The sequence below is a fragment of the Halichoeres trimaculatus genome, unplaced genomic scaffold, assembly GCF_033239565.1.
Source record: "Halichoeres trimaculatus isolate MK-OKI-2021-1 unplaced genomic scaffold, fHalTri1.1 fHalTri1_scaffold_8, whole genome shotgun sequence".
NCBI lineage: Eukaryota > Metazoa > Chordata > Actinopteri > Labriformes > Labridae > Halichoeres > Halichoeres trimaculatus.
This window is the reverse complement of record NW_027437186.1, coordinates 38,770,831-38,796,855: the sequence shown is the minus strand read 5'-3', so window position 1 is coordinate 38,796,855 and position 26,025 is coordinate 38,770,831. Positions and strand designations below refer to the sequence as shown.

At 44.7% G+C, this 26,025-nt stretch overlaps 2 protein-coding genes across 5 annotated transcripts in view; one reads left to right on the top strand and one right to left on the bottom strand.

Annotated features, from left to right (window-relative positions):
• Positions 1-1,594: 1,594 nt before the first annotated feature.
• On the bottom strand, positions 1,595-7,428 carry morn4 (MORN repeat containing 4). Its single transcript, XM_074676296.1, has 5 exons — positions 7,310-7,428; positions 5,238-5,311; positions 3,699-3,813; positions 2,233-2,342; positions 1,595-2,147 (listed from the first exon to the last, which is right to left on the bottom strand). Exons 2-5 carry the CDS (start codon positions 5,302-5,304, stop codon positions 1,999-2,001), a joined length of 441 nt encoding a protein of 146 aa, XP_074532397.1. The 5' UTR covers positions 5,305-5,311; positions 7,310-7,428; the 3' UTR covers positions 1,595-1,998.
• A 1,753-nt stretch (positions 7,429-9,181) lies between these two features.
• LOC141795634 (uncharacterized) overlaps positions 9,182-26,025 on the top strand; it is a 28,278-nt gene continuing 11,434 nt past the window's right edge. For all 4 annotated transcript variants that reach the window (XM_074676598.1, XM_074676597.1, XM_074676599.1 and 1 more), the window contains exons 1-6: positions 9,182-9,322; positions 20,415-20,480; positions 21,185-21,264; positions 22,310-22,442; positions 22,703-23,020; positions 23,118-23,226. In XM_074676598.1, the coding sequence (XP_074532699.1) occupies positions 9,226-9,322; positions 20,415-20,480; positions 21,185-21,264; positions 22,310-22,442; positions 22,703-23,020; positions 23,118-23,226 (803 nt within the window). In that variant the 5' untranslated portion in view covers positions 9,182-9,225. The remainder of the gene's footprint in view (positions 9,323-20,414; positions 20,481-21,184; positions 21,265-22,309; positions 22,443-22,702; positions 23,021-23,117; positions 23,227-26,025) is intronic.

Genomic DNA, 26,025 nt, shown 5'->3' with positions numbered 1-26,025 from the left:
CAGTTTGGGATGTGTGTGTCTGTGAGTCAGCGCTGGAATTAAAGGTCGGGGATGTTTAATGTTTAATGTTTAATGTTTGAACTCTGATGCACAGAAATGCCAGGCAGACACTGTGTTAAAGCTGGAGTGCAGCCACGTGTCCCTGGTCAGGGCTGTAGCTGTGGTTAAAGGAGCCAGAATGCTCTACTACCTGGATGTAAATACGCACAGATGACGCACAGATGACCAGCTCTGCTAATGCTGCTACACTATCATGATGAATACATTTACCTGCTTTCTCACCTGTTCAAGTTTCTGTTCGAATGACTAAAAACTAAGAAGCAGCTGCTGACGCTGACAGAGCCACAGGGACTGATCGTTTATCTACCAAGGTATTCATCACAGCCTGATCTCCAACCAGTACTTTTTTTATTTGTGTATCACGGTAGCTCAGTCTGACCTGTGTCATAAGATGAGAGGATGAATTTGGTTTAAAGACGTGTCTCAGTGGCCATTAGAGTTAAATCAGTGTCACCGTCTCTGCAGTCTGTCTTTTTGCTCTGCACTGAATGTAGCCGCCAATAACGAAAAACACTGCTCACTACACAAACGCTGATCAGTTACCCAGATCAAAGCTCAGACCAACAGATTCTGCATCGTTAAGAAAAGATCCCAGCAGAGATGAGCTCTGAATCCGTGGGGAGGATATCCTCAAACGTTAACGTTTTCTACGCTGCAGCACACACCACACGAGGCCTTTACTGTTTCCTTAAATTAGCACCAAGTCTCTGTCAGTCAGACTGCACCAAGCTTTCTGCAGTGATGTCATCATGCATGTGTCCATGCATCCTCATGCCTGTGCATGATACAAACCAAACAGGGCTCTTTTTAGAAACATAGGTCCAAAGCACCAACAGAGCTCAGAAACCCAACAGGTACCTTTAAGTTTCCCCGACTGCAGCACATTTATCTCATTAACGTCTTTGACTAACGGACTTACTGTGAACTCCAACTAATGCAGAACAGAAACCCTGGTTGTGTCAGAGACAGTCAGAGACAGTCAGAGACAGCCAGAGACAGTCAGAGACAGTCAGAGACAGTCAGAGAGAGTCAGAGACGGTCAGAGACGGTCAGAGACAGTCAGAGACCGTCATAGAGAGTCAGAGACGGTCAGAGACGGTCAGAGACAGTCAGAGACAGTCAGAGACGGTCAGAGACGGTCAGAGACGGACAGAGACAGTCAGAGACAGTCAGAGACGGTCAGAGACGGTCAGAGACAGTTAGAGACGGTCAGAGACGGTCAGAGACGGTCAGAGACAGTCAGAGACCATTATAGAGAGTCAGAGACAGTCAGAGACAGTCAGAGACAGTCAGAGACAGTCAGAGACCATTATAGAGAGTCAGAGACAGTCAGAGACAGTCAGAGACCATTATAGAGAGTCAGAGACAGTCAGAGACAGTCAGAGACAGTCAGAGACCATTATAGAGAGTCAGAGACAGTCAGAGACAGTCAGAGACAGTCAGAGACCGTCATAGAGAGTCAGAGACAGTCAGAGACAGTCAGAGACAGTCAGAGACAGTCAGAGACCGTCATAGAGAGTCAGAGACGGTCAGAGACGGTCAGAGACGGTCAGAGGCAGTCAGAGACGTCTTTTTCTCGTCTGTCTGGTTGCTGGATGTGTAAAAAACAATTCAGGAGGAAACTAAGACACTGTGAATGAGAACAATGTTCAGAAAGAGGAAAAACAGCAGCACTCAGTGTCAGGTGACTTGAGAAGTTAAAGGTGTGCTTCATGGTGTTTCTTCAAGTCGTTAGAAAGCCTTCGTTTGGTCAAACTGCACGTGCACTCCAAGCCAGTGAGGAGGCTGAGCAGGGAGATGCAGAAGAAGAAGAGTAGAAAGTGAAAGAGAAAATAGAGAGAGATACAGAAAAAAAAGGTCTGGAGGGGGTACACATCCCTGAGGTCCTCCTAAAAGGAGCTGGAGCCATGACTGCGTCTCCTCCAGGGTCGGGGACAGTCAGAGAGCCAGAGTGCGAGCGCTGGAGGCCGACGCCTGCGCTCGCTGCACCACCCCCGGACACTTCTCCCTCTTCTGCAGCTTGTGGTTTTGAAACAAGCCCTCGTTTCGTGGGACACCGTGAGCTCCATCCGGGAAAGTCAGCAACCCTGGAGGCACAGGCAGACGTGAGACACCAACCAGAGGCCTCGTCAGACGGACTGAGCCAGTGATGGAAAGAAAGTAAATAATTACCGTATCCCTCAACACGTCCGTCTTTAAACTCTCCTTCAAACTTCATGCCGTCGTATCGGCCAAAGACGCCGGTGCCTTGAAACTTTCCATGAGCAAACTCTCCTTCATACCTTTGGTGGAGGAGGGAGGGAAAAGGGTGTGATTTATTACACTCACAACGCTATTCTTAAAAATTAAATTGATTTTCATTTTTAAAATAACTTTGTCACAGATTTCCCTGAATATTTGGAATAGTTTTTTTTTATATCACATGTTTTAATTTATCAATTGCAATGAAAAACACTGTGTCCTATAACCACAGCTGTAGGGAAAACCTGTGTTTGTCACACCTCATGGCAGTTAATGTACTCTGAACCTGTACCTGGTGAATGTACTCTCCCCGCCTGATGTATGTACTCTCCCCATCTGATGAAAGTTCTTTCCCTGCCTTATTAATGTACATTCCCCGTCCGATGAATGCACTCTCCCCACCTGCTGGATGTACTCTCCCTGCCTGAAGAATGTACTCTCTCTGCCTGAAGAATGTACTCTCCCCTTCTAAATGTACTCCCCCCGCCTGATTATTGTACTCTCCCCGCCTGAAAAATGTACTCTACTCGTCTAAATGTACTCTCCCCTCCTGATGAATGTACTCTCCCTGCCTGATGAATGCTCTCTCTCCAGGCCTGTTGTTTGTACTCTCCCTGCCTGATGAATGCACTCTCCCTGCCTGATGAATGCTCTCTCTCCAGGCCTGTTGTTTGTACTCTCCCTGCCTGAAGAATGTACTCTCCCTGCCTGAAGAATGTACTCTCCCCGCCTGATGAATGTACTTTCCCGGTCTAAATGTACTCTCCCCGCCTGATTAATGTACTCTCCCCGCCTGAAGAATGTACTCTACTCGTCTAAATGTACTCTCCCCTCCTGATGAATGTACTCTCCCCATCTAAATGTACTCTCCCTGCCTAAATGTACTCCCCCCGCCTGATTAATGTACTCTCCCCGCCTGAAGAATGTACTCTCCCCTCCTGATGAATGTACTCCCCCTCCTGATTTATGTACTCTCCCTGCCTGATGAATGCTCTCTCTCCAGGCCTGATGAATGTACTCTCCCCACCTGATGAATGTACTCTCTCCACCTGATGAATGTACTCTACTCGTCTAAATGTACTCTCCCCACCTGATGAATGTACACTCCCCGCCTGATTTATGTACTCTTCCCGCCTGATGAATGTACTCTTCCCGCCTGATGACTGTACTCTGCCCACCTGATGAATGTACTCTGCCCACCTGATGGAGGGGCACTTTAATTATGTTTCACGTTAATCAGGCACTAACGAGGAGCCTGGTTCTGCTTTAGAAAGATTTATCTCCTGTCAAACATCAGGCGTGGTAAGAGTCGCTGCCTCACGGCCTGATGGGAAGTGATCTGTTTACTGTATCCTGTTTTCTTTTTGTAAATATGAAGCTCAGAGTTCCTGACACACCTGGATCCGTCAGTGAAGAGCAGCACACCTGAGCCATGGAAGAGTCCGTTCTCGAACTGGCCGGTGTAGCAGGTCCCGTCCTGAAACTTGAGCTGACCGACGCCGTGCCTCCGACCTGCAGAGGACGAACATCAGCGTGAGGAGGATCAGGCTTCAAACACACGAACGAAACACAAGAAATCCAGCCAGTCAAAGGGCCTTGATGTGATGTTCTGACGCCACCTGGTCAAACACGTTAATGTAGGTGAGTGACATCATCACGCCATCCCTGAACCTCTGATGGGTTTCTGTGCTGATGGTGTGTAACATCCTTCAGAGCATAGAGTCTGACCTCTCAGTGCAGCTCAGTGTTTGATATTCACATGTTCTCCTGAGCTTCCACACGTCACGAGTCAGGACGTGCCCGGGGCTGAGTGCCCCCCCGCTCGCTGTCAGCTCAAGGTTTACCTCTGAATTAGGAGTCCCATCTGCCTCCTGCATGGTGGGAATTACAGCTCCTAATCCACCAGATTTTTTAGCGAGGATTTCTACTTTAGGATCCAGACAGTCGGGGAAGGAAGTCTGACTCCTGCCCAGCAGCCTGTGGTTCACTGCTGACGCTCATCGTCATGTCAGAGGGTTCATACCTGTAATCACCGCCATGGACAGGCGGGAAAATTACCTCTGAGGGCGAAGGAGCAGTTGAAATGATTCGACAGGTAGCTAACCTAAAGAAGAAACCCAGAATGAAAAAATAAATTCCTCTGTGGGCTTTTTCCAGGTTTATGATTAATTTGGTTTCTGGTGAGCAGCTGCCCGAGCACTCTACAATTTCCCAAACAGGTCCAGAGTCTAATCCAGAAGATTTGACAAATCCTCGGCCGGTAAATCTGGCTCTGCCCGTCATGGGTTGCCAGTGCTAGCTAATTGGGATTTGATTAAATAGCTTGAGCTTGCATGTCACTTGCACTGCTGTCTGTGTGTAGGGGAGAGTTCAAGCAGTGCAAGCATCCTCATAATCTTTGGGTTAAAATTTAGACAACACGTTTCCTCAGCACGGTCAGTTTTAGCTCCATGGTGTGTGTGAGGAATCATGGGAAATATTTACCATCACGGCTCTCTTCATGTAAACACTCAGATTACCTCTGTGCAGTTTTTCAAAGAGCTGGTAACCGTGGATACTTAGTTTCAGGATGTGCTCAGAGGCTGATAAACAACGCTCTTCCTCCTGTGAGTCTCCTCGGCAGTAGCAGCGTTAGATAAAGCTTTAATTCACCAGCCTGCGTGCAAATGGTTCAGTGCGGAAAATTAACTATTGGAGATAAATGTAACGCAGAGATTTATGTGGAAAATATTGTTGTCCATGAGTTGTTCATGTGCTACTACAGCTACACCTAACACAGAGCAGCTCCTGGTGCCAGCGTTTAGTGAAATGTGAGGCTACTGAATATAAACAATTCAATCTTAATGGATCAACATTAGCCCCTCCCAAACACTGGCGGTGTGTCTAATCTCTCCTGTGAAGAAGCTTGCACTCAAACAGAAACAGGACTTCCTTACCTTCCTTCCACTCGCCGTGGTATTCCTCCCCACTGGCATAGGTGAAAGATCCTCTGGTCAGAGTCATGTCCCCCCTGTTCAGCACAGAAAAACAGTCACTGGCAGCAGATATCAAGATCACACCTGTATCAGTGACGAGCAGTGAGTGGTGCAAGCACAGGAAGTCACAGGTGATGGTCTTTCTCCTGTGGTGACCTCTGACCTTTCTGCTAAAGGATAGGGAGTCACTCACAGGATTAAGAAAATAGCTGGTAGTTAAAATAACAGGCAGTAACTGTCTCTGGGGGAAAGGTTTTAATGTTGATCAAGATTTCTGAAAGTCCCTGAAACCCCCATGCTCCATGTGCTGAGACAGAAAGTCTGTAAATTGGTGTTACCTTTGGTCAGACAGGTGAGAAAAGAAACCACACTTTGGTTCTTCAGTTATAATACCTGACACAACAACACAAACAGATTGGGGGTTGAGGTTATACACAGGGGCGTATTTAGTGGTTTGGGGGCCCAAGGCAAACCCAGTCAGTGGGGCCCTCCATGTCCTTGTAACTCCTCTTCCTCAGAGCTAGACTGGCCTTCCCTGGGTCCACTGTCTCTTTCCCAGAATCAAGGCATGAGACAGTGCTAATCTTGTACATGCTAACTTAACACAACTAAATGCATTTCCTCAAGTTCTGAACTTTAGTTTGATTTAGAAAAAAGTGAATCCATCATTTAGTCCACTTTGTCCTGGATTTGAAATCTTTTATGGTCCATTGACAGCTTATTTGTCCCACAGTGGGGAATTTACAGAGTAACAGGAACAAACAAGAAAGGATGAAGTGAAAAACATTACAATAGGTAAATATTGAAAAAAATAATTTAGTAAAGAAAAAATATGTAAATATCAAGCACAACATCAAACTGGAAAAAAATCTACTGAAAGAGGTGATATTTACAGTTACCATACTTTTTGGTCCTATTATTTTAAAGTGAATGTATTTTTATTTGACCCCCTGTCCAGTGAGTTATGTTTCCAAAAAAGAGATTTATACAATAATGTTTATCACTAACTCCAAAAGTTTGATTTAGAGAAAATGATCCTGTTTCCTGGGCTAGATAAAGTCCTTAAAATCCTAAAAGTCTGATATGTTTATCTCAGATCTCAGAGCAACATTGGTTTGATTTCACACTTGGTTGAAAATAAGAAAAAAAAGGGAAAAAGTGTTTTTACCACTTTCTTCCTGAATCAAATGTTCAGATGTGTTGTAACATGGAATAGCCCATTGAATAAGAAGGGAGGGGGAGGAGCCAAAACCATCATCACAGATTAAGACTTTGATGGATTTTGAAGCATGTGAAGTAAGATTTAGAAAAAGAAATGCTTTCAGTTGAAGAGAACTTCATAAATCAGCTTTTAAGAGATGCTTTGGGGGCCCCTGGGAATCTTGGGGCCCCAGGAAACTGCCTGTGTTTGCCTAATTGTAGCTACGCCCCTGGTTATACAGTTATACGTTATTTTATTTTAGTATTTTTAACTTTTTGTTTTTCTAACTTTAAAGGTTTATTTCCCACAGGTTGATGGTTTTGAAGTCATTTGGGAAATATTACCAACGTTATCAGGAAAAGCCTCAGTGGTGTGATGATGTCCTGTAATGTAGCTGTCAGTGAAGGTGGGTCTTAAGCCCAGTGGGTCTGTCCTATAGCTTATCCAAAGTGCGCACTGGATGATGGCGTTAAAGCCTCTAAAAAGCGCACATGGCTGAAAAAGCCTTGGAGTAATGAACCGATAGGAAGACGTGGCTGTGGCTTTGCTGCAAACAGGATCATGATGTTGTAGCAGCTCAGAGCTCAGATCTCCACCACATGAAGGTGTCGTTTTACCTCAAGGCCTGAATAATTCACCCGCTCACACCCAGCCTGACAGCCGTCAGTGTTGATGTATCTGACTGAAGATGCTGATATGATCGGCTCAGCCTTTAACATACATGTTCCTGGATGTGCTACCGTTAAATAAGAAGCGTGTTAAAGTCGCGCAGCCTGACGGATCATTAACGCAGAGGAAACAAACCTGTGAAAGACAGCTTCATCATATTTACCTGTAGGCTACGTTAGGCGTCCCCGAAGCATGGAAACCACAATACAACACCGTAGGGGCGTAAAAATATAAAAACACCGGCTGAGAAACGTATGTGGCGTTCAGGGACTCACCGTAAACTCCAAACTTCGAGTTCAAATGTCTTTAAGGTTCCTGGAGGAGGCTTTGGATGCCCCATCTTACTCACAGGTAAGATAAAAACTACTACAGATACATGCGATTGACATTTGTTTATTCTCAGTACAGGTAGTCACTAGTAGTCCCACAGCTTTATTAAAATAATGATGTATGTTCCTGTAATTAATCGTAAACCAAACATTCTTCTGATTCCTTGAAATCCCTCCTGACCACTGAAAACTCATCAGTAATAGAAACCAAAGTTTCCCTTTGACCCACTGTTTCAGTCTGTTGTGACACCGCTGTTTGTTCCAGTAAGTAGCTAAGCTTCAGGTCACCGTGTTTTCCCACAGCACCTGAAGGCACCATGAGCAGAGCGTCACTGCAGCCTGACCGCCGCGCTGCCTCATTGCCTGACTGCTGCTGGCTCCAGCTGAAAACTTTATCTGATTGGTCTGCTGTGCTACAGCTCGGGGACTGAGGCAGACATTTTTATGAAAGATATTATGATGGAGCTCTCAGAAGCATCTGAATCACAGGAGATAAAAAAGATATGAGGAATAAATAAGACACGGAGACCTCGAGCTCAGCTGTTTGTGCCTTTAAATGCGTTAGTTAGGCAATAAACTGAAGTACACTTTTTAGTGACTAAAATTTATAGATTTTATCATTAAATTAATAAAACGACTACTACTGCTACTACCACTTCTAATAATCATGATAATAATAATAAAACTTAACATTTTACTGGTGTTATTCTAACATTTTTGATTAAACCTTTAGTTTCACAATCAATGGAGAGAAAAACAAGTTTTGTGTGCTCTGAGGTGGGGTATCTTGTCTGATATTTCTCAGTAATAAAGTGCAAAGGTGTGCTATTAAAGTATATTCCCACTTGAAACAAACTGCATTATGGTCAGACAGAATAGAACAGATAAAGGTGTTAAGGGTGAAATATGACCACTATACTGAGCAAACTAGGACTTAGACCGAATATCTACAGTAAAGCACAGTACTCCTAAAAATTTAGGTAAAGGATAACTCGATCTTTTTCTGAAAGGTGTTTCAATGCAGATGGGTTTTATTGCCCATAACAAAGCAAATTATGTTAAAAAATATGTGTTTTATTTGCAATAACTGGCAAAACATGATCAACTGCAATCAGTGTGTTTTTTAACCTACTGACATGTTTATTACACAATAGCCTGGGTATGTGTATATTTGGATGTTTTGGTTTAATTTGTCCTGTATTATCCTGATATTTGATAATTATGTGATGAAAAGAGACAGAATGTTGAAAAAGTGACGTGTTTGCTGTCAGCCATCATGTTTGACTTTCTGGGGTAGGGTCACAGGAGTAGGATAGCTGATTTTTTATTTTTTTGACTCTTTTTTAAATTTTATTATTTTTTTTAAATTTTATTTTTTATTTCTTCATTTTATTTATTTTTATTCATTTTTTTATTTTTATTTGTATTTATTTTTTTATTATTTGTATTTATTTTTTTATTTTTATTTGTATTTATTTTTTATTATTTGTATTTATTTTTATTCATTTTTTATTTTTTTAATTATTTTCATTTATTTTTTTAATTTTTTATTTATTTTAATTATTATTTTTTATTTTTATTATTATTATTTATCTATTAATTTTTTTAGTAGGATAGATGATGGAGAGTTGGGGAGCGTTTCCCTCACCGACTTCCTGCTCGGCTCAGGGGCGCGCGCGCTCCCGCGGCCGCTCGCTTCCTCTTCCCGTGCTGAGCTGTGCGCGCGCCCGCCGGACACGAACGATAGAAAATGGCGAGTCAGTGCAAAAGGCAGCAATGCACAATCGACAGGCGCGGCTTTCGGCAGGAACTTGACTCGTGGAGGCACAAACTGATCCACTGTGTGGGTAAGGACCATGAAAGCTACACACTGCGCAGGTTTACCGGCGGGAGGTGGCCTCTGAGCGGCCGTTAGCGGTGTAAATAACCAGCTATAACTGGACTCTCTCCAGGCATCTCCGAGCGACTTTTTGTCCTCAACTCTTCGCACTCTGCGCCGCCAGCCGGAGCCGATAGTTAACGTAGCAGTTTGGGACACTTCTGCTCTACTTGTCTTTCTTCATTCAGCTCTAAGTTTGTTTGAATTAACCCTGTGCTCCTGTAACCTCCTGGTGTAAGGCTAACGTTAGTTGGTTTAAAGGGCTCCGTGCTTGTTTTAAAGGGAGTGTCTCCGTGCTGCGTCGGCTAAACGGCTCTGTTTGCTAAAATGCGCGTCCCCGTGTGATGATACTGTATTTTGGATGGGGGAGGGCGACAGATGACCATGTTGGATGTTTTCACTTAACACTGAGCTTTACTTGCCTTCCTGGTTTCCCGGGGGCGCGCATTGCTGCATACAGGAAGTGGCAGAGACCCTCTGCTGCTGCGGGCTGTCAGGTTTAACCATAATCCATAAAAACATCAACTTCTGATGGTGTTTTCTCCAAGTGCCTCCAAGCTCAGAGCCCAGAGGAGTTTCTGACTGGCTGTGATAAAGTCTGAATTAGCAGTAATGTCTCTATGTGAGCTGATGAGACCATCTGTTTTAGATCCTCCTTAAGGTCTGAAAGTACATGTAGGGGGTCAGTGTCAGATAAACACTTACACTAACACACAGAAACAGCCTTTATTTAATAGTTAAACCATGAAGACTCTGGCAGGAGAAAGTCAGGATGATAAATCCACCATAAACCTGAAGTTTTCCCAGAAAACAAACATGAAGGCACAGTGTTGGACTGAGGGTTGGAGCGTTTCATGGAGCGTAGAGCGATTATCCAAGATAAAAATGTGTCATTACTGGAAGATAACAACAGGAAAATCTCCTTAAATGTGTTGAAAATGACACTTTAAGGATTATTCATAGGTATCATTTCAACCTTGCTTTTCTAAGAGATATGAGAGCCTACACTTGAGTGATAGCTTAATCCCTGACTTTTATTTCCTGCTTTCTGGATGTTGGTGTTTTCTGTTCAGGGTGAAATGTGATAACTAATGTTTACGTTGCTGTCGAGGATATAGCCAAATTACTTTGATTATAACTTTCTTTCAGTGTTACCTGAATTAATTTCCATCACTTGGTCAACACTGGGTGTCGTTGCTGATTTGGTAACTTGCTGTAAAGTTTGGGATGTTATCCCCGAGTAGAGGAGCCTGGAGGAGGAAGTGTGGAGGTTGAACCTGTATTTCTAAGGCCTACATTGCTGACGGTGTCCTGTCAGTCACAGTCGTTCGTGATATTTAGTTCAGATGTTTGCAGGAGGAGATTGTAAACAAGATGCACTCTTTGTTTGCTAATCATGAGTGAACTGGAGCTAGCGTTGAGCTTGTTACTGTGCTCACTTTTAAAACAGAGCTAGCTACTGCATAGCTTCAACACACTGACAGAAATAATGATAAATACTGTTTCTGAAGGTTTAAAGACTGAGCAGTTTGTCACAGTTAGCAACATGCTACACACCAGACTCTGAAGACATGGGAACATGTTGTTAAAAACATGTAAACCAGGATAAAATCATCCATCTGTGAGCGATCTGTAGGATGCTTATGACAGATGGAGGATCGTACTAAAGCATCTCACTTCTCTGGCAGAGTTTGCCATTAAAGAAAATCCACTTTGTTATCTGGATCCTATTATATATTATCTGGTTCCTCATATCTTTTTGTGAAGATGATATTTTTCTCGTTAGAAACTGAACTTGGAGCCAGTTTTATTACTCAGAGTAACAAGTGACAAAGCAAACAACAGACTGAGTTCACGCTCCAACCGCTGCGAGCGGCCAATCAAAGGCTGCTGAGCAAACGAATCCAAAATGAAACACAAACAAATCACATCCTCGTAATTCTTATCAAAGACTTTGTTCACACAGGTATCAACAGTTTCAGCTGTTCACATAAAAAGGTTTTGATTGTACATCCTCTTTCCCTGGTTAAAAAATGAAGCATCATTTGTTTATAATCGAAGCGACGGTGTGAAGGAATATCTCCACATTATTTGAACCCTTACAGGAGTTCAGTGTGTATTTTTGACCTGGACATATATCTGAAATAATGTTCAAACTGTACGGTACAAGAGCTGATCTGAAAACGAGAGCAGCACTTCTGACACCGCTGATCTCAAAACGTCAGATGAAATCAGCCTCAGATGAAGTGGCTGCTATTCATAGGCCTCAGAGAGTGTTTAGTGTACGCAGAGCCCCGTGCCGTGAACGTGCCGTGAACGTGCCGTGAACGTGCCGTGAACGTGCCGTAAACGTGCCAAAATCTGAATCAGCTGATGGAGTCGTTGGGTGATGCTGCAGGAAGTGATGGCTCTGACTCTGATGATGTAACCGTGGTGATACAGTGTTGTATGTTAATTAATCCTCGTCTTGTCTTTAGCAGCGGGTGGAATCAGAGATTCAGCTGGAAATGAGACGTGGTGTTTGGAGGGTCCCTCAGTCTGTGTTAGAGGACTCTGAACTGAAGCTGCCCACAGATTTGATCACGTGATTCATGATTTGTTTTGTTTACGCCGTGTCGGGATGCCTCTGCTGCTTCACGTCATCAGTAAATGTTCAACAGGGGAGAGTGGTGTACTGAGGAAGACTTCCTAATTGTGTCTGATAAAAGTGTCCTTGAATTTTTTTTAATTATTCTAACTCTGCGTTTCTCTCTGTTCATGGATGAAACAGGAGTTAGAGCAAACTGATCACCTCTGCCCTTCGTTTGCTCTGCAGTGTCAGTTTTCAACCAGCAGCAAAACTACTCAGAACACCGGCTGTGTTGTGTAAATGTGGCCCCCCATACACACACACACACACACACACACACACACACACACACACACACACACACACACACACACACACACACACACACACACACACACACACACACTCAGCTTGCAGTGAATTTTCCTGAAGATTTCCTGTTTTCCCGTGGGCTCACCTGACCGCTCTCACATGTTCCTCAGACGGTTCGATTCGACCTGTCAGAGTTTCTCTCAGTCAGTTTTAGGGCGTATTCAGACCTGGACTGTGTGGTCCACTTTAAACGGACCAGGGTTCGTTTCCCACGCTGGTGCGGACTTTTCCTGCAGGTGTGAATAGACACAAACGAACCCTGGTGCGGACCAAACAACCGGACCCAGACCCACTTTTTGAGGTGGTCTCGGTCCGCTTCCAAACGAACTCTGGTGCGGTTCGTGGGTCTCTGGTGCAGGTCTGAATACAAACCAAGGTCCATCTGAACTAACTACAGGATCCATGCTCCTTTTGGGCCTATAGAGCCACCGTAACCTAACCGTCTTTGGTTCATACCTGATCCTCCGTCTTCTGTTTAGCCACGCTGTAGCTAGCATGTTGTGGGTCAGGACACGCAGAGCATAGCGCCTCCTTGCTGCGATCATTGGTCTTCCTGTTCCTAAATTGTAAACGGTGTTGTTAAGCTGCTTTGAAGGAGCTGCTCTTGAAACTGAAAATGATTTAGCAGCTCTAATAAGAGCACAAACACACATGTTTACCTCCATTTCCAGGTCTGTACTCTGTGTGCCGCCCTTTGTCAGTGCTGTCCAATGAGAGCACTGATCCTCACACACCTGGATGTGTTTACAGAATATAGTCCACTTGATAAAAGTACAATCTGAATACGAACTGCACCAAACGATAAAAATAAAGTCTGCTTTTGGTCCGGACCAAACAAGTGGACCAGAGGACTTTTCTGGTCTGGATACAGACTGAATCAAAGCGACCGTTCAGGATTATTTTGTCAGTCACTGTTTCTTGTCTTGGCGGTACCTGTGTGGTCAGTGGTTGGTGCGTGTTGGCCTGGTTGTAGAGTTGTTGGTGTGGACGATAACAACAGGTCTGAGTGGAGAAGCTACAGTACGGGTTGGTCATTAAGCTGTTAGCTGAAGAGAAACGGGGAGAGGAGAGGCGCTCTCTGACTGCTCAGCACGCAGACCCAGCCGGGCTCAGCCCCTCCTCTGTGATCCACAAACGCCCGTTGTGTTTGGGTTTTAATAAACGCTGCAGAGGACATGACAGCAGCAGCAGCAGCAGCCTGCTGCAGAATGGCATATTCAGTCCCTGACAACAAGGACGCACTTTTGTTTGTCTTTTTGGTGGAGAGGGCTGCACGCCACCACCACCCTGCTGACGCTGAAATGGACATTTTGTCTTTGTGTGTTTAATGTGAGCAGTAAAACTGCAGGGCAGAGACAAGAGCGATTGTCCCCTGGAACAGCAGCAACAATTGTCTGTATGTTAGCGTGTACATGTGTGCAGGGACACGCTAACAGCCCCCACATGCAAACAGCCGGGCTGAAAGCGTGTGCTCTGTTTGGATTTGGAAAAATTTGGACCCCAGCAGTAAACAAGTGAAAATGGCTGGAATGAGAGTTATCTGTGGTTGTTTCTGACATGTGAGTGGGATCCAAGAGTTCCTCAAACAAATAACAAGCGCGTTCTGACGTTGGGCAGATTGTGTTGTGTATAATTTAAACTTCAGCTGGCACATTTTCTGCCTCGCCGTGCTCCTCTCATGGACTCCTGTCCCACATTCTCCTGATCCACAGAGCACGGCTGGCTGTGGTTTCACGTTAAATGCACTGTCTTTTAAAGTGTGTGTGTTCCTGTGTGTGTGTGTGTGTGTGTGTGTGTGTGCATGCCTCTTTTTCCCCATTTGTTTAAATGGTGGTGGTCTGATATTTGTTATTCAAAGTTGTGCTGTGTGCTGTGTTACATCATTTGACTGTCACTTTGCATCAGATCACGTTAAGTATTCATGGAGTGTGTTTTTCCCGCTATGGATGCTGCTCAGAGCTGCCACCTCACTGCCCGCTGCGCTGCGTGATGCGCTGCGTGATGAGCTGCTGGATTTTACTGGTAATTAAAACGATGTGTTATGACATTTCAGGCACTTCATGCATGTTGGCGTCTGACCCCAGTGAGCTGTCTTTTTGTGGACAGCAGAGAAACCGTTTTTCGGCGGTGGGGCTCTGCGCGAGGGGCTGGGTGAGGATGGAAATAGCCGTGTACTGTAGCTCGACTAATTTGTGCAACTTTGTCATCTCTGCACTCATCCTCAGCCCTGGGCTCAGGCTTACACGCTGGAGCATTGCTCAGGGGTATCAGTGACCCTCTTCATACAAAACTACACTTACGAGCATCTGAAACCTGGAGCAGCCTCAGAGTTAACGAGCTGATCCACTCGTTAGTGTTTTCAGAGACCGATCAACAGGACCAGATTAGGAAAGGTTCGATTTGGCTGCTCACTAATCAAGGCTTAGGGAGGCTCCTGCTCTGCGGCGCGTGGTCACTCCTCCTCAGTTAGCATGTGTACAGTAGCAGGCGTGGGGGATGGGCTGAGTGGGGTTAATGCAGCACTGTACATCCTCAGCACTGAGGCAGCAGTGAGGAGGGAGGGTCATCCAAAAGATACAGCACTGCAGTCCAAACGCTGCGCCCCAGCTTTGGCAGACACCAGTTAAAAATCTGTCTTATTATTCATAAAAAATCAGCTGAGACTACAGTTTGAATATTTTATTCAGGATAGATAATGTCCCCCATAGTTTGAACAGATATCAGAAGTGAAAGATTTATTTTCTGGTTTATTTTTCCTCCACAGATTCAGCTCCAGCTCTTGGCTCACGCAGCGTCCTCTCCTCCGCTGGTTTGAGGCTCTAACGAGGATCACAGCGTCTACTGTAGATCACTGATGATAAACTGAGGCGTACGCTTTGAATCAGAAATGTCTCTTCTTGCTTCACTTCATTGTGTTGAGCAGAGAATAATGAGCATGCTCAGTGCCATGTGATGGCACATCAAACATGTGTGCACAGTCTGCTAAAATAAGACTGACCTTTCGCCTGCACCAGCGAGCGGCAGCAATAAGCAGCAATAAGCGGTAAAGAGGGGTTTATCGCACATTATGCTCCATTCAGACTGACGTACCGCAGAGGTTAAGGTTGGGATTTAGGGAGGGTAAGCTGATCCTAGATCTGTGGGATTTCTCCTCCTGAGTGCTGGCGTAAAGGCCAAGGTAGTCTCCAAATCTTCCTCTGCTCGCCGCCTCTGATTGGCTGCAGATGTAGGTCAGGAGAAGGCTAAAGGCAAACCCACTGTTTCTGCATCTGTGTGACATAATATTTAGTCTTATGGTGGAGTGTGTGTGTGTGTGTGTGTGTGTGTGTGTGTGTGCGCTTCATAAACTTTGAAAATGTAAATCAGTCATTTAGAAAATGTTCAGCCAGAGGGAGCTGGGCTAGCTAAGCTAAGGCTGTTAGCATTACGCTACATCCTTTTTGACTCTGACAAACACAAACATGGAGGTCATAGCTGAGTGATTTCCTGACTAAGAACCAGGAGCTCTCTGCAGACTCATCAGAGAAACCTGTTCATGTAAAGTGTGAACACATAGCGCCCCCTATAGTCTGACCACTGTGAGGGAGTGATGGACCCTGGGAAATGACCCCTGAGACCCTGTAACTGTGCTCTGCTCTGGTCTTATTCAGCGTGATGACCTTTAGCTGTTAGCTTTAGCTGCGACGAACTGAGCCACTTTTACCCACGCTGCTTTGCGTTGGACGTTAGCAAAGCCAGGTCTGGTCTCATAGCGCGGTGTTCGCCACCAGGGGTGCGTCTCAATGCGTTAACTTTGTGCTTCCTCCGTCCTCTCTCCTCCACGACATCAGAAGTACTTTCCTAGTCGCCATTTTGAAGACTGTCCCAAAGCGATGATTGCGCTCAGAGGAGAGAGGAGAGAGGAGACTGATTGGAGGAGCTATGATCGAGGAGACACGAGAGTCGGCTTTGAGGAAGTCTTTTCACTGACAGACACGCCCCCATATGGAATATCACTCTCTGATTGGACGCTGCAGCGGCTCAGACTTTACATGAAACTTCACAAACACAAAAAGTATTATATATATATTATATAAAGTGTTCGCTGTGAGTTTAAAGCACAAAACACTGAACACAACCATCATCAAATCAATATAACAGAGGATTAATACAGAAAACTGACTGATCAATAATATCTTCCTGAGACACAATAAGGTGGGTTTTATTAATAAGTTTCAGAGGTCATGATCAGATGGGCTCAAGATAAAGGATAAATAATTCATAAATAATCTCACAATGACACTTTTTACTGGAAAAGTGATCCGTGAGCTTCTAAACAGCACACAGAATAAACAGAGAGCAGGTTTTCTTCATGGTAACGTGTGTGTTTAACTGGTTAAAAGAACAGACAAAGCTCTGTTACTGTTTCTGTTTGAACAGAGTTATTACAGCGCACATGTGCAGACACACAAACAGCTGTTAGAGCTGACTGACAGATGATCCAGAGGTGATCAGCTGATCATCACTGAAACACGTCGCTTCATGTGACGCTCTGAAGGAGAGGATGTCCCATTGCTCTAAAAACCAATCTCCTCCATCCTCTCTCCTCTCCTCATTTCCTCATCTCTCCATCATCTCTGGTGGGAGGGGCTAAGACGCAAGTGAACGACGCAAGTGGAGGAAGGAAGGAAGGAACTTTGGAGCTTTGACCTTGTTGGATGTGCTGGACTTAGAAAGACTGGGTGGTCATGTGACCAAACAAACATGTCGTCCAATCACAGCAGGAGCTCCTGAGTCAATGAACACAAACTCATCTTTACTGCACATCGTTAATGCAGCCCTGCAGAAAAATCATCCTGAGCAAACTCAGACTTCATTTCCTGCAAAATGCACGTTTTCAGGACGTTGTTAGTTTTCAGAAACATTTGCTTTGGATGTGGTTTAACTTCTGTTTTCTTTGTTTTTATGTTGAATGGCTGCAAAAATCACCAGAGCTCATGAAAAAAAGATCAATCAGCGGTTTCATGTTTTCTAACCTGTTGCCTCTGCAGAATCATCAGCCCTGATGTTTGGAGACTCATTATCTGGTGTAGAAAACACTGGCTGTGGCATCCTGCTGTTTAGTCGGTCACTCTTTCATGGGTTAAAACCAACAGCTCAGTTGTATCAGCACGCCGCTGTACTTTGATTTCACGGGCCGTTTACACAACAACAGTTTTAGGGTGAAACGCAAAAGTTTTGTTGTGTTTCAGCCTCGCGTTGACACGGAAACGGCGTTTCAGCCGACCTAAAACCCAAACTTTTGAAAATGGCCTCCAGAGTGGGATTTTTCTGAAACGCTCCCGTGGCGTAGTCCCCTGGTGTTTTCAGTGGAAACGCTAACGTCAGACTCCGCTTCAGTCTCGTTGTTACGATCATGGTGGTGATCTCCCGTGTTGAGCTTGTTCTGCTCAATCTGCTGAATCTGTGACTGTCTTTAACTAAATGAGCATCAGTTTACACCAGATGATCAGCTCAACTCTACTTCAGAGATCTACCAAAAGCTGCTTCTGAACAAGACAGTTATAGCACCACCTACAGGCCTGGCATGCTCACTACAGCATTTTCACTCCCTCAGCGTTTCCGTGTAAACACAGATTTTTTTCACTGTGTTTTAGCGTTTTCAGATTAAGCGCTGTCGTGTAAACGAGGCCTCAGATCAAACTGTGAACGAGGCAAAGGAAGAGTTGGAGGACGCAGAAAGAATAAACTTTATTCTTCATGAAGTTTAAAAACTTTCAGCCTCAGAGAAAAGTCGCACAGTGAGCTGAAGAGCAAACAGGAAGTGAGAAGGAGTCTGATTTATCACCGTCTCCCATCACACCTGACTCCTAAAGCGCAGGTACGAGCTGTGACCCTGACGACGACCTTTTCCCTCAGAGTTTGACATGAAGCTTGTCGGCCTCATTACCCTGGTCCCTCCACCCTGTCCCCACATTGGTCTCTGCTGGGTGGATGTAGGGAGGTGTTGGGCCTGGTGGCTCCTCGTACCTGTTTTTCTTCTCTAATTATCACTCAGCGCCTCCTCTCCTCCTCTCCTCTGCTCCTCTGCTCCTCCTCTCCTCTGCTCCTCCGCTCCTCTGTCGGCCTGCTGTCGTATCTGGAGGCTGATCACTTCACTTCAAACCAGAGAGGAGTCTCAGCGTGGCCTGATTCTCTCCTCTGCTTAATTAATCGAATGTTCCCTCAAACAGAAACTACACCCATCCCGTCGCCTAACGCTGCTCCACAGAGTGAACCAGCTGAGGTGGAGCACAGGGCGCCAGTTTACTGACGTGTTGCTGTTTTTATTTCTGTATTCCCCCCTCCTGATGGCGGATGTTACTCAGAGTTTATACTCTCATTTATTTTGTAGAGCTAGCATGTCAGCTATACACGCCATCAATATTTCATGTGGTGCACACACACGCAGCCTGCGCTTTAAGTTTAGGTTGCTGCTTCCAAAATGGACGTTTGGAGACGGCGTGTGCGTCAGCCTCAGCCCGCTCTCTGCTCGCTCTCTGCTCGCTCTCTGCCCGCTCTCTGCTCCGTCAGAGGAAATGTGATGAAACTGCCTCACAGTCACGGTTTACAGTATGACACGTTTGGAAATGCCCTAACCGTGGTTCCTGAAGAGCAGTTTGATGTCACGCCGCCGCGCTGTCAAAGCGAAGTGGATGACCTACTTTCTGGCGCTGCCTCTGAAATATTTCAGGGAGAGGATTGGATCAGCTGAAGTCCTGTGCACTAACCCAGAAACAGACTCGCGCTGCAGCTATAGGCAAGCCCGTGTTTCAGCACCGCCACCCCCACCCAACCCCACCCCCTCTGCATGTTTGGCTGCTGGGAGTGGGTGGGAGTTGGTGGGGGAGCAGAGCCAGGGCATTTTTACAGATGACAGCTTCCTCAGCTGAATTCACTGGGAGTTTGGGAGGAGAGAGGATGGTAAGCTGATCATTTCTCACTTGTTATCTGTGAATGATCCTGTTAGTGGGCCGTGGTCGTCACGTGGGGTCGACCTCTGAGTGGCTGGTTTAACCTGTCAGATTAATTCATTACCAGGGCCTGGCTGAGTGTTGGTGTGTCAGTGTTTTACTCAGTTTTTCAGGGTTTTTGGTTGTTTCTGCTTGAACTGTGTGTTTCTGCTTTTGTCGCTCTGTACATTTGGAGCAGTTCACTCTCCATCAAGCCCCAGTCGAGCAGACAGATGTTACCTTTGACCTCTTTAGCGCTTGATTTCTTCCTTTAATGCATGCAGGGTTTTAGATTTAACGTACAGACCCTGAAGCTTTGCTGCGTTTTGTGTTAATGCTCCGTTTAGTAAAGTCCTGAATCTGTCCAACAGCTGGGACAGGAGGGCTCTGCCGCCTCATCACTAACTCGTGTTTCCTCTGCCCTGACGCTGGAGGAGAGGTTCGTTGATGCGTCCAGCGCTCGGTGCGTTGTTGAAGTGAAAACTTTGATGTTTCCTCTGCCCTAACGCTGAGGAAAGGTTCGTCGATGCGTCCAGCGCTCGGTGCGTTGTTGAAGTGAAAACTTTGATGTTTCCTCTGCCCTAACGCTGAGGAAAGGTTCGTCGATGCGTCCAGCGCTCGGTGCGTTGTAGAAGTGAAAACTCTGGTGTAGAGACGTGACGGCTGCTTTCTGGTTGGACTCTGTCAGCAGGGTGGAGGAACCCTCTAAACCTCCACCCAGCAGCCTGTTTCTTTTTAATGTAACAACACGCAGTCACTCCCAACTCTGGAGGTGCTTTAGTTGCTTGGCAACAGGAGGATGAAGTGCTTGTTGGAAGTGTTGAAGTAAAAACCTGGGCTGAAAGCTGCTGGTGGTGTTTAGTGGCGAGCCCGTTGGTTGAGATGGAGCAGATGGGCGGTGATCTGCTGGGTGGGTGGAGCAGATATAATCAGAAAGTGTCAGCGAGAGAAAGCGTGTGGTTTCTTCTTTTTGTGTACAGCAGGTGAATTTGGGCCCAGGGGGCTCGGCTCAAACGTTGGTCCACTCAGTCTGTGTTTCTGCTGCGTGTCGGGGAAACCTTCACTAGCTGTGGATCTGAACCTGTGTGTGTTTTTATCCTGATTTAACTCTGAACACGGTGTGTGATGAACTCTGTGTCTCTCCTCAGGTTTCGAGAGCATCCTCGATGGTCTCTTCGGTCCAGAGCTGGTGCAGGACCTGAAGTTGTTCAAAGGTAAGACCCTCAGCTCTCTCCTGTCGATGGTGGAGGCCATGGTCGTGTGTGTTGATGTGTTTCTGAGCGTGAAGTGTGTTCTGCACATTATGACAAAGCTGCTGCATTGTTCCCTCTGGTCCCCGCGGCGTTCACTCCACGCCACGGCCCGCCTCCTGCAGAAGAGAGGACGCCTTGTGTCCCCCCCCCTAAAGTTGGTGTTTTGGATGGCGTGGGGCCAGCGTAGGAGTCTACAGAGTCCCACAGACGTTTTTATAATGCCTGATGTCAGTAACACAATAACAGGCATTATTTGGGTTTTCATCACTTTTACAGAGAGGTCGACAGAGAGGACCAGAAACAAAAGCTGCTGAAAACAAAGACTCAGTAAAACTGACTTAAAGAAGTCAGTCAGTGAGGCTCCATGGACACGTCAACGTAGGACGCTGCAAGATCCAAACAGAAATTAATAAATATGAACGAAATAAAAGCATCTGGAAACATTTCAGCTCTAAATGTTTGCTGAGTCGGTTTCTCTGACGAGTACGTCGATGGTGATTGAGTCTGGGTCTCAGTCCAGTTTCCTCCGTCAGCTGACCTCACTGACCTTACACCTTAACCTGCTGACCTCTGAGACAGGATCTGCTCATGGAAACGTTTCTTCTTGACTGAGAAAAGTCGTTTTAACACGTTCATGTTTCATGTCTGTTTCTGTTTGTCCACAGAGTTTGAGCCAACCACGGTGTCTGACTGGTCGTTTGATGAGAACTGTCTCTTCTGCTGTTTAAGACGAGACAAAGTAAAGGTAGATACCGCTCCCTCGTTTCTCCTCCTGAAAATGTTTCTGATCATAGAGATAAAAGAACTAGTGCTGTCAGGCGATTAAAAAATTAATCTGATTAATTACAGGATTTGTAATTAATTAATCTAATTAATCACATTTTAATCTCATATCTGCTTAAGGTCCCAAAATAAAGATTTTGAATTCCAGGACATTAAAATTACATTAAAAAACATTTAAAAATAAGGTGGGAATATATACAACACATTTTTAGGTACCCTGAGGCATAAGGAACACATGAAAAAAGTTTTATGGTTCTATCTTTACAAAATCTACACAGTCCTGCACCTAAGATAAGCTGATTTGATTTTTAGGACGGTTTTTGCTTCTGTTCACATTTTTACTCGATGTGGACTCAATTTTCACTGCAATATGAACTTCTATACTTCTATGAGGTCAGGAGAACCAGGGCTAAAGGCTAAAAACTGTGAGGAACTATGTACAAAACACTTTCTTCAAGTCTTGGATCAAAGAAAAGTGAAGTATTCTCAGTTTAACATGCTCTGAACACACAAACTGTTGCTGATTGGTGCAGAGCAGCCCCAAGCTGAAACATGACACCAGGAAGATGGAAGCAAATTTTCAAAGAATTCTTTAGATTTAAATACAGGACAAATATCGATCATTCAGGGCTTGTTTGATGCAGTAAAGAGTTTAAAATTATCTGTTTTTTACAGAATTGATCAAACGGTTGATTTTCTGCAGATTTTGAAAAACACATGTGAATTAACAAGATGTGGACGGCAGTCCCCCAAAAATCACTCTTCTTTACCGCCAGTTTAAAGCATGTTGCTGACGTCACGTTAATCTGCATTAAATTTGATAACGTGTTAATTTGCGATGTAATTAATTAATCTAATTAACACGTTAAAATGACAGCCCTGAAAAAACTAGAAGTGTCCTATTCAACGATGAATTCACCACAGCGTCTTTTCTCTCTGAAGTCTTTTCTGCAGCTTTAGATTTTGACTGAATACTTTCAGACCATCAACATTTTATCATCTAACAGGAACATTTAATCGGCCTGAGCTACGAGGGTCTGGAGGATCCTCCCAAACCGCTTCAGATCAGAGATCAAACCACGATCAGCAGACTAGAGAAACAAGCAGAGGAGTTTCTCCACGCCGTGCTCAACAGAAAAGGTGAGTCTGGGTGTTTCAGTGATGGAGGAAGGGCAGTCAGAGGGTGTTTGAGATATGAAGAAACAAAGTTAGCCAAAGTTACACCTGTCAGCTCCTTTCAGGCTTTATCTGCGTTTCTAGCTGCAGTGAATTGTTTTATAACACATTAAAAATGAAGCATGATCTGTTAAAGGTGTAGGATGAGTTGGTGAGTGTTTATAACTTTTTATAGTCGGATAAACGATGCTGTTAACGGTCATACCTCGTGTTTTTCTTTGCAGATGTGCCAAACTTCGCAGACCCACACATTCCCGTAGTGGCTCGAGAGATCCTCCAGAGAATGATCAAACAGTTCGCTGCTGAATATACCTCAAAACCCAGCCCCTCTCAGGACAGCTCCGACCCCCAGCCGCCCTCCGACCAAAGCCTGACCACCCCGCCCCCCGCCTCAGGGGCCCCGCCCTGCACCAGCCCGGCTCCTGGCCTGACTGGACCCGCACACAGCCAGAACCCGGTCCTCAGCAAGCTCCTCATGGCTGACCAGGATGCTCCTCTTGACCTCACCATCAAGAAGCCCCAGGCCGTGCCCAGCGATCAAGGTAGGTTCAGTCTTTCTGTGGAGAGCAGCTTCTCCAGGACTCTAAGGTCCTAACTAAACCCTGGATTCGGTTTTTCCTGCTTTTTGGTCTCAAACAGATGGAGTCCTGGACCTGTCAATCAAGAAGAACCGCTACAGCAGCGGCGGCAGCGGCGGCCTGGCTGTGCGAAGCCCCTGCCTCTCTCCTGTCTCACCCATGATCAAAGGGTAAGTCTGTGTCCCCCGAGTCCTTCCTGAGCCCAGTCCTCCAGGAGCAGGGTTTAGACCCACTGCAGAACGCAGGGTCAGAGTTATGTGGTCAGAGTTATGTGGTCAGAGTTATTTAGTCAGAGTTATTTAGTCAGAGTTATTTAGTCAATTATTAAGTCAGAGTAATTTAGTCAGTTATTTAGTCAGTCAGAGTTATTAAGTCAGAGTTATTTAGTCAGTTATTTAGTCAGTCAGAGTTATTAAGTCAGAGTTATTTAGTCAATTATTAAGTCAGAGTAATTTAGTCAGTTATTTAGTCAGTCAGAGTTATTAAGTCAGAGTTATTAAGTCAGAGTTATTTAGTCAGAGTTATTCAGTCAGAGTTATTTAGTCAGAGTAGTTTAGTCAGAGTTATTTAGTCAATTATTAAGTCAGAGTAATTTAGTCAGTTATTTAGTCAAGTTATTTAGTCAGAGTTATTAAGTCAGAGTTATTTAGTCAGTTATTAAGTCAGAGTTATTTAGTCAGTTATTTAGTCAAGTTATTTAGTCAGAGTTATTAAGTCAGAGTTATTTAGTCAGTTATTAAGTCAGAGTTATTTAGTCAGAGTTATTCAGTCAGAGTTATTCAGTCAGAGTTATTTAGTCAGAGTTATTTAGTCAGTTATTAAGTCAGAGTTATTAAGTCAGAGTTATTTAATCAGTTATTAAGTCAGAGTTATTCAGTCAGTTATTTAGTCAGAGTTATTTAGTCAGAGTTATTTAGTCAGTTATTTAGTCAGAGTTATTAAGTCAGAGTTATTCAGTCAGTTATTTAGTCAGAGTTATTTAGTCAGAGTTATTTAGTCAGAGTTATTCAGTCAGAGTTATTAAGTCAGAGTTATTAAGTCAGAGTTATTAAGTCAGAGTTATTTAATCAGTTATTAAGTCAGAGTTATTCAGTCAGTTATTTAGTCAGAGTTATTTAGTCAGAGTTATTTAGTCAGTTATTTAGTCAGAGTTATTAAGTCAGAGTTATTCAGTCAGTTATTTAGTCAGAGTTATTTAGTCAGAGTTATTCAGTCAGAGTTATTAAGTCAGAGTTATTAAGTCAGAGTTATTTAATCAGTTATTAAGTCAGAGTTATTCAGTCAGTTATTTAGTCAGAGTTATTTAGTCAGAGTTATTTAGTCAGAGTTATTTAGTCAGAGTTATTCAGTCAGAGTTATTCAGTCAGAGTTATTCAGTCAGTTATTTAGTCAGAGTTATTCAGTCAGAGTTATTCAGTCAGAGTTATTAAGTCAGAGTTATTCAGTCAGAGTTATTCAGTCAGAGTGATTAAGTCAGGAAGTGAAGTCTGAGTTTATTAGTCCATGGTTTAAACAAAGAAATACAAAACTGAACTGTTGGGCCTGTTCCTCCTAGAAACACAGTTTCTTATCACACATGCTTTAAAAAAACAAGGTTGAAAAATTATAAAACTACATTTATCTGCTGAACATAGTCAGTAAAGCCAGAGTTTAACATTTCAACAAACAGTTTCTTAAGTTTTATTCTGAATGAGATGAAACAGTTAAAGCCAAGTCTCCTTCAGCTGAGGTTGATCATTTCATGTTTTGGTTTGGTTCTCCTTCTGTCCCGGTCGGTCCGAGCCCTCTGGTTCTGCTCAGTGATCACCTGCTTCACAAAGTGTTTATTATTAAGTTTCCATCAGAGGCTCAGCACGCTCCCTCTGCTGCTGTGAGCTGAGTGTTTCTGAAACAGGTGATCACTGCGAGCAGAGCAGAGTAACGAGGCGTGCTCCCGTCCTCAGCTCAGGATGGAAAAAGCTGATAGATGATAAAATAAATAAATAAATAAAAAGCTGATAGATGATAAGATAAATAAATAAATAAAAAGCTGATAGATGATAAGATAATAAATGAACAGACCAGACGAGTCAGTTTTAACCAAACGCAGGTTAAAACCCTGCCTTGTTGCTCCACCCATGGTGTTGTAGATGAGTTATGAACCTGTTTTGTGATCACACCTTGACTGGTCATGTTTTGAGTTGAATGCATCGACCCTCTGCTGGCTTACTCTTTTATTCCTGTGCTTGCTCAGTGGTAACGTCACGTTGGCCATAGTTACTGTGCCCTGCTTAACAGCCACATGCCGAGCTGCCGCACCACTTTCTGACATAGCCTCCTCCTGGCTGAGCTTTTTTAGAGCCACGGACGACCTTTACGCACTCCACGTAACGCCCTCTCCTTTCCACCTCACTCTTTCTTTGCCCTTTCTCTCTTTTTGTTTCCTTTGTCTTCTGTTGATGCAGATTTTGTAAATCAAAGCGAGCTAATAAAGAGTTTTTGAACCCGAGCCTTTTTTGTTGACTCACACTCCAGCACCTTCAGTAGTGGTAAAGATAGTGATGTTACCAAGGCCAGGTCATGTGATAAAGGAGTGGCCAACATCCTCCCCTCCCCAACCCATCCTCCTTTAGAAAAGAGACACAGCACTGTGCAAGCTCTGCTTACACCCAGTTTCTTCCATCCAATCAGGCGATCCTGTAGAGCGGACGGGCAGGTCGGGCTGTTAATGAGGAGCCTGCAGGATGGGAGGAGGAGGGAGAATATCGGCCACTCCGCTCGTTATAAGCCTTCCTCGGCTCTCTCGTACTCGCTCCACATCAAAGAGGAGGCCGATCTGGACAGCGACCCAGAGTCCCCTCTCAGCCAAAACCAGGGCTCCAGACCCTCCGACCTTTTCAAAAACGGATCCGCTTCCTGGAACTCCAAGAAAGGTTTTGGGGCCCTCCTCAAACTCAGAACCAGCAGCGAGGCCAGTGAGCACCTTAAAG

Bases quoted from the DNA above. Each gene is read 5' to 3' on its own strand.
- morn4 (XM_074676296.1), bottom strand. From the start codon at position 5,304: ATGACTCTGACCAGAGGATCTTTCACCTATGCCAGTGGGGAGGAATAC. The intron at 2,343-3,698 runs GTGTGTCAGGAA...CCTCCACCAAAG, and splicing joins CTCTTCACTGACGGATCCAG to GTATGAAGGAGAGTTTGCTC. The intron at 2,148-2,232 runs GTAATTATTTAC...CTGTGCCTCCAG, and splicing joins CGGACGTGTTGAGGGATACG to GGTTGCTGACTTTCCCGGAT.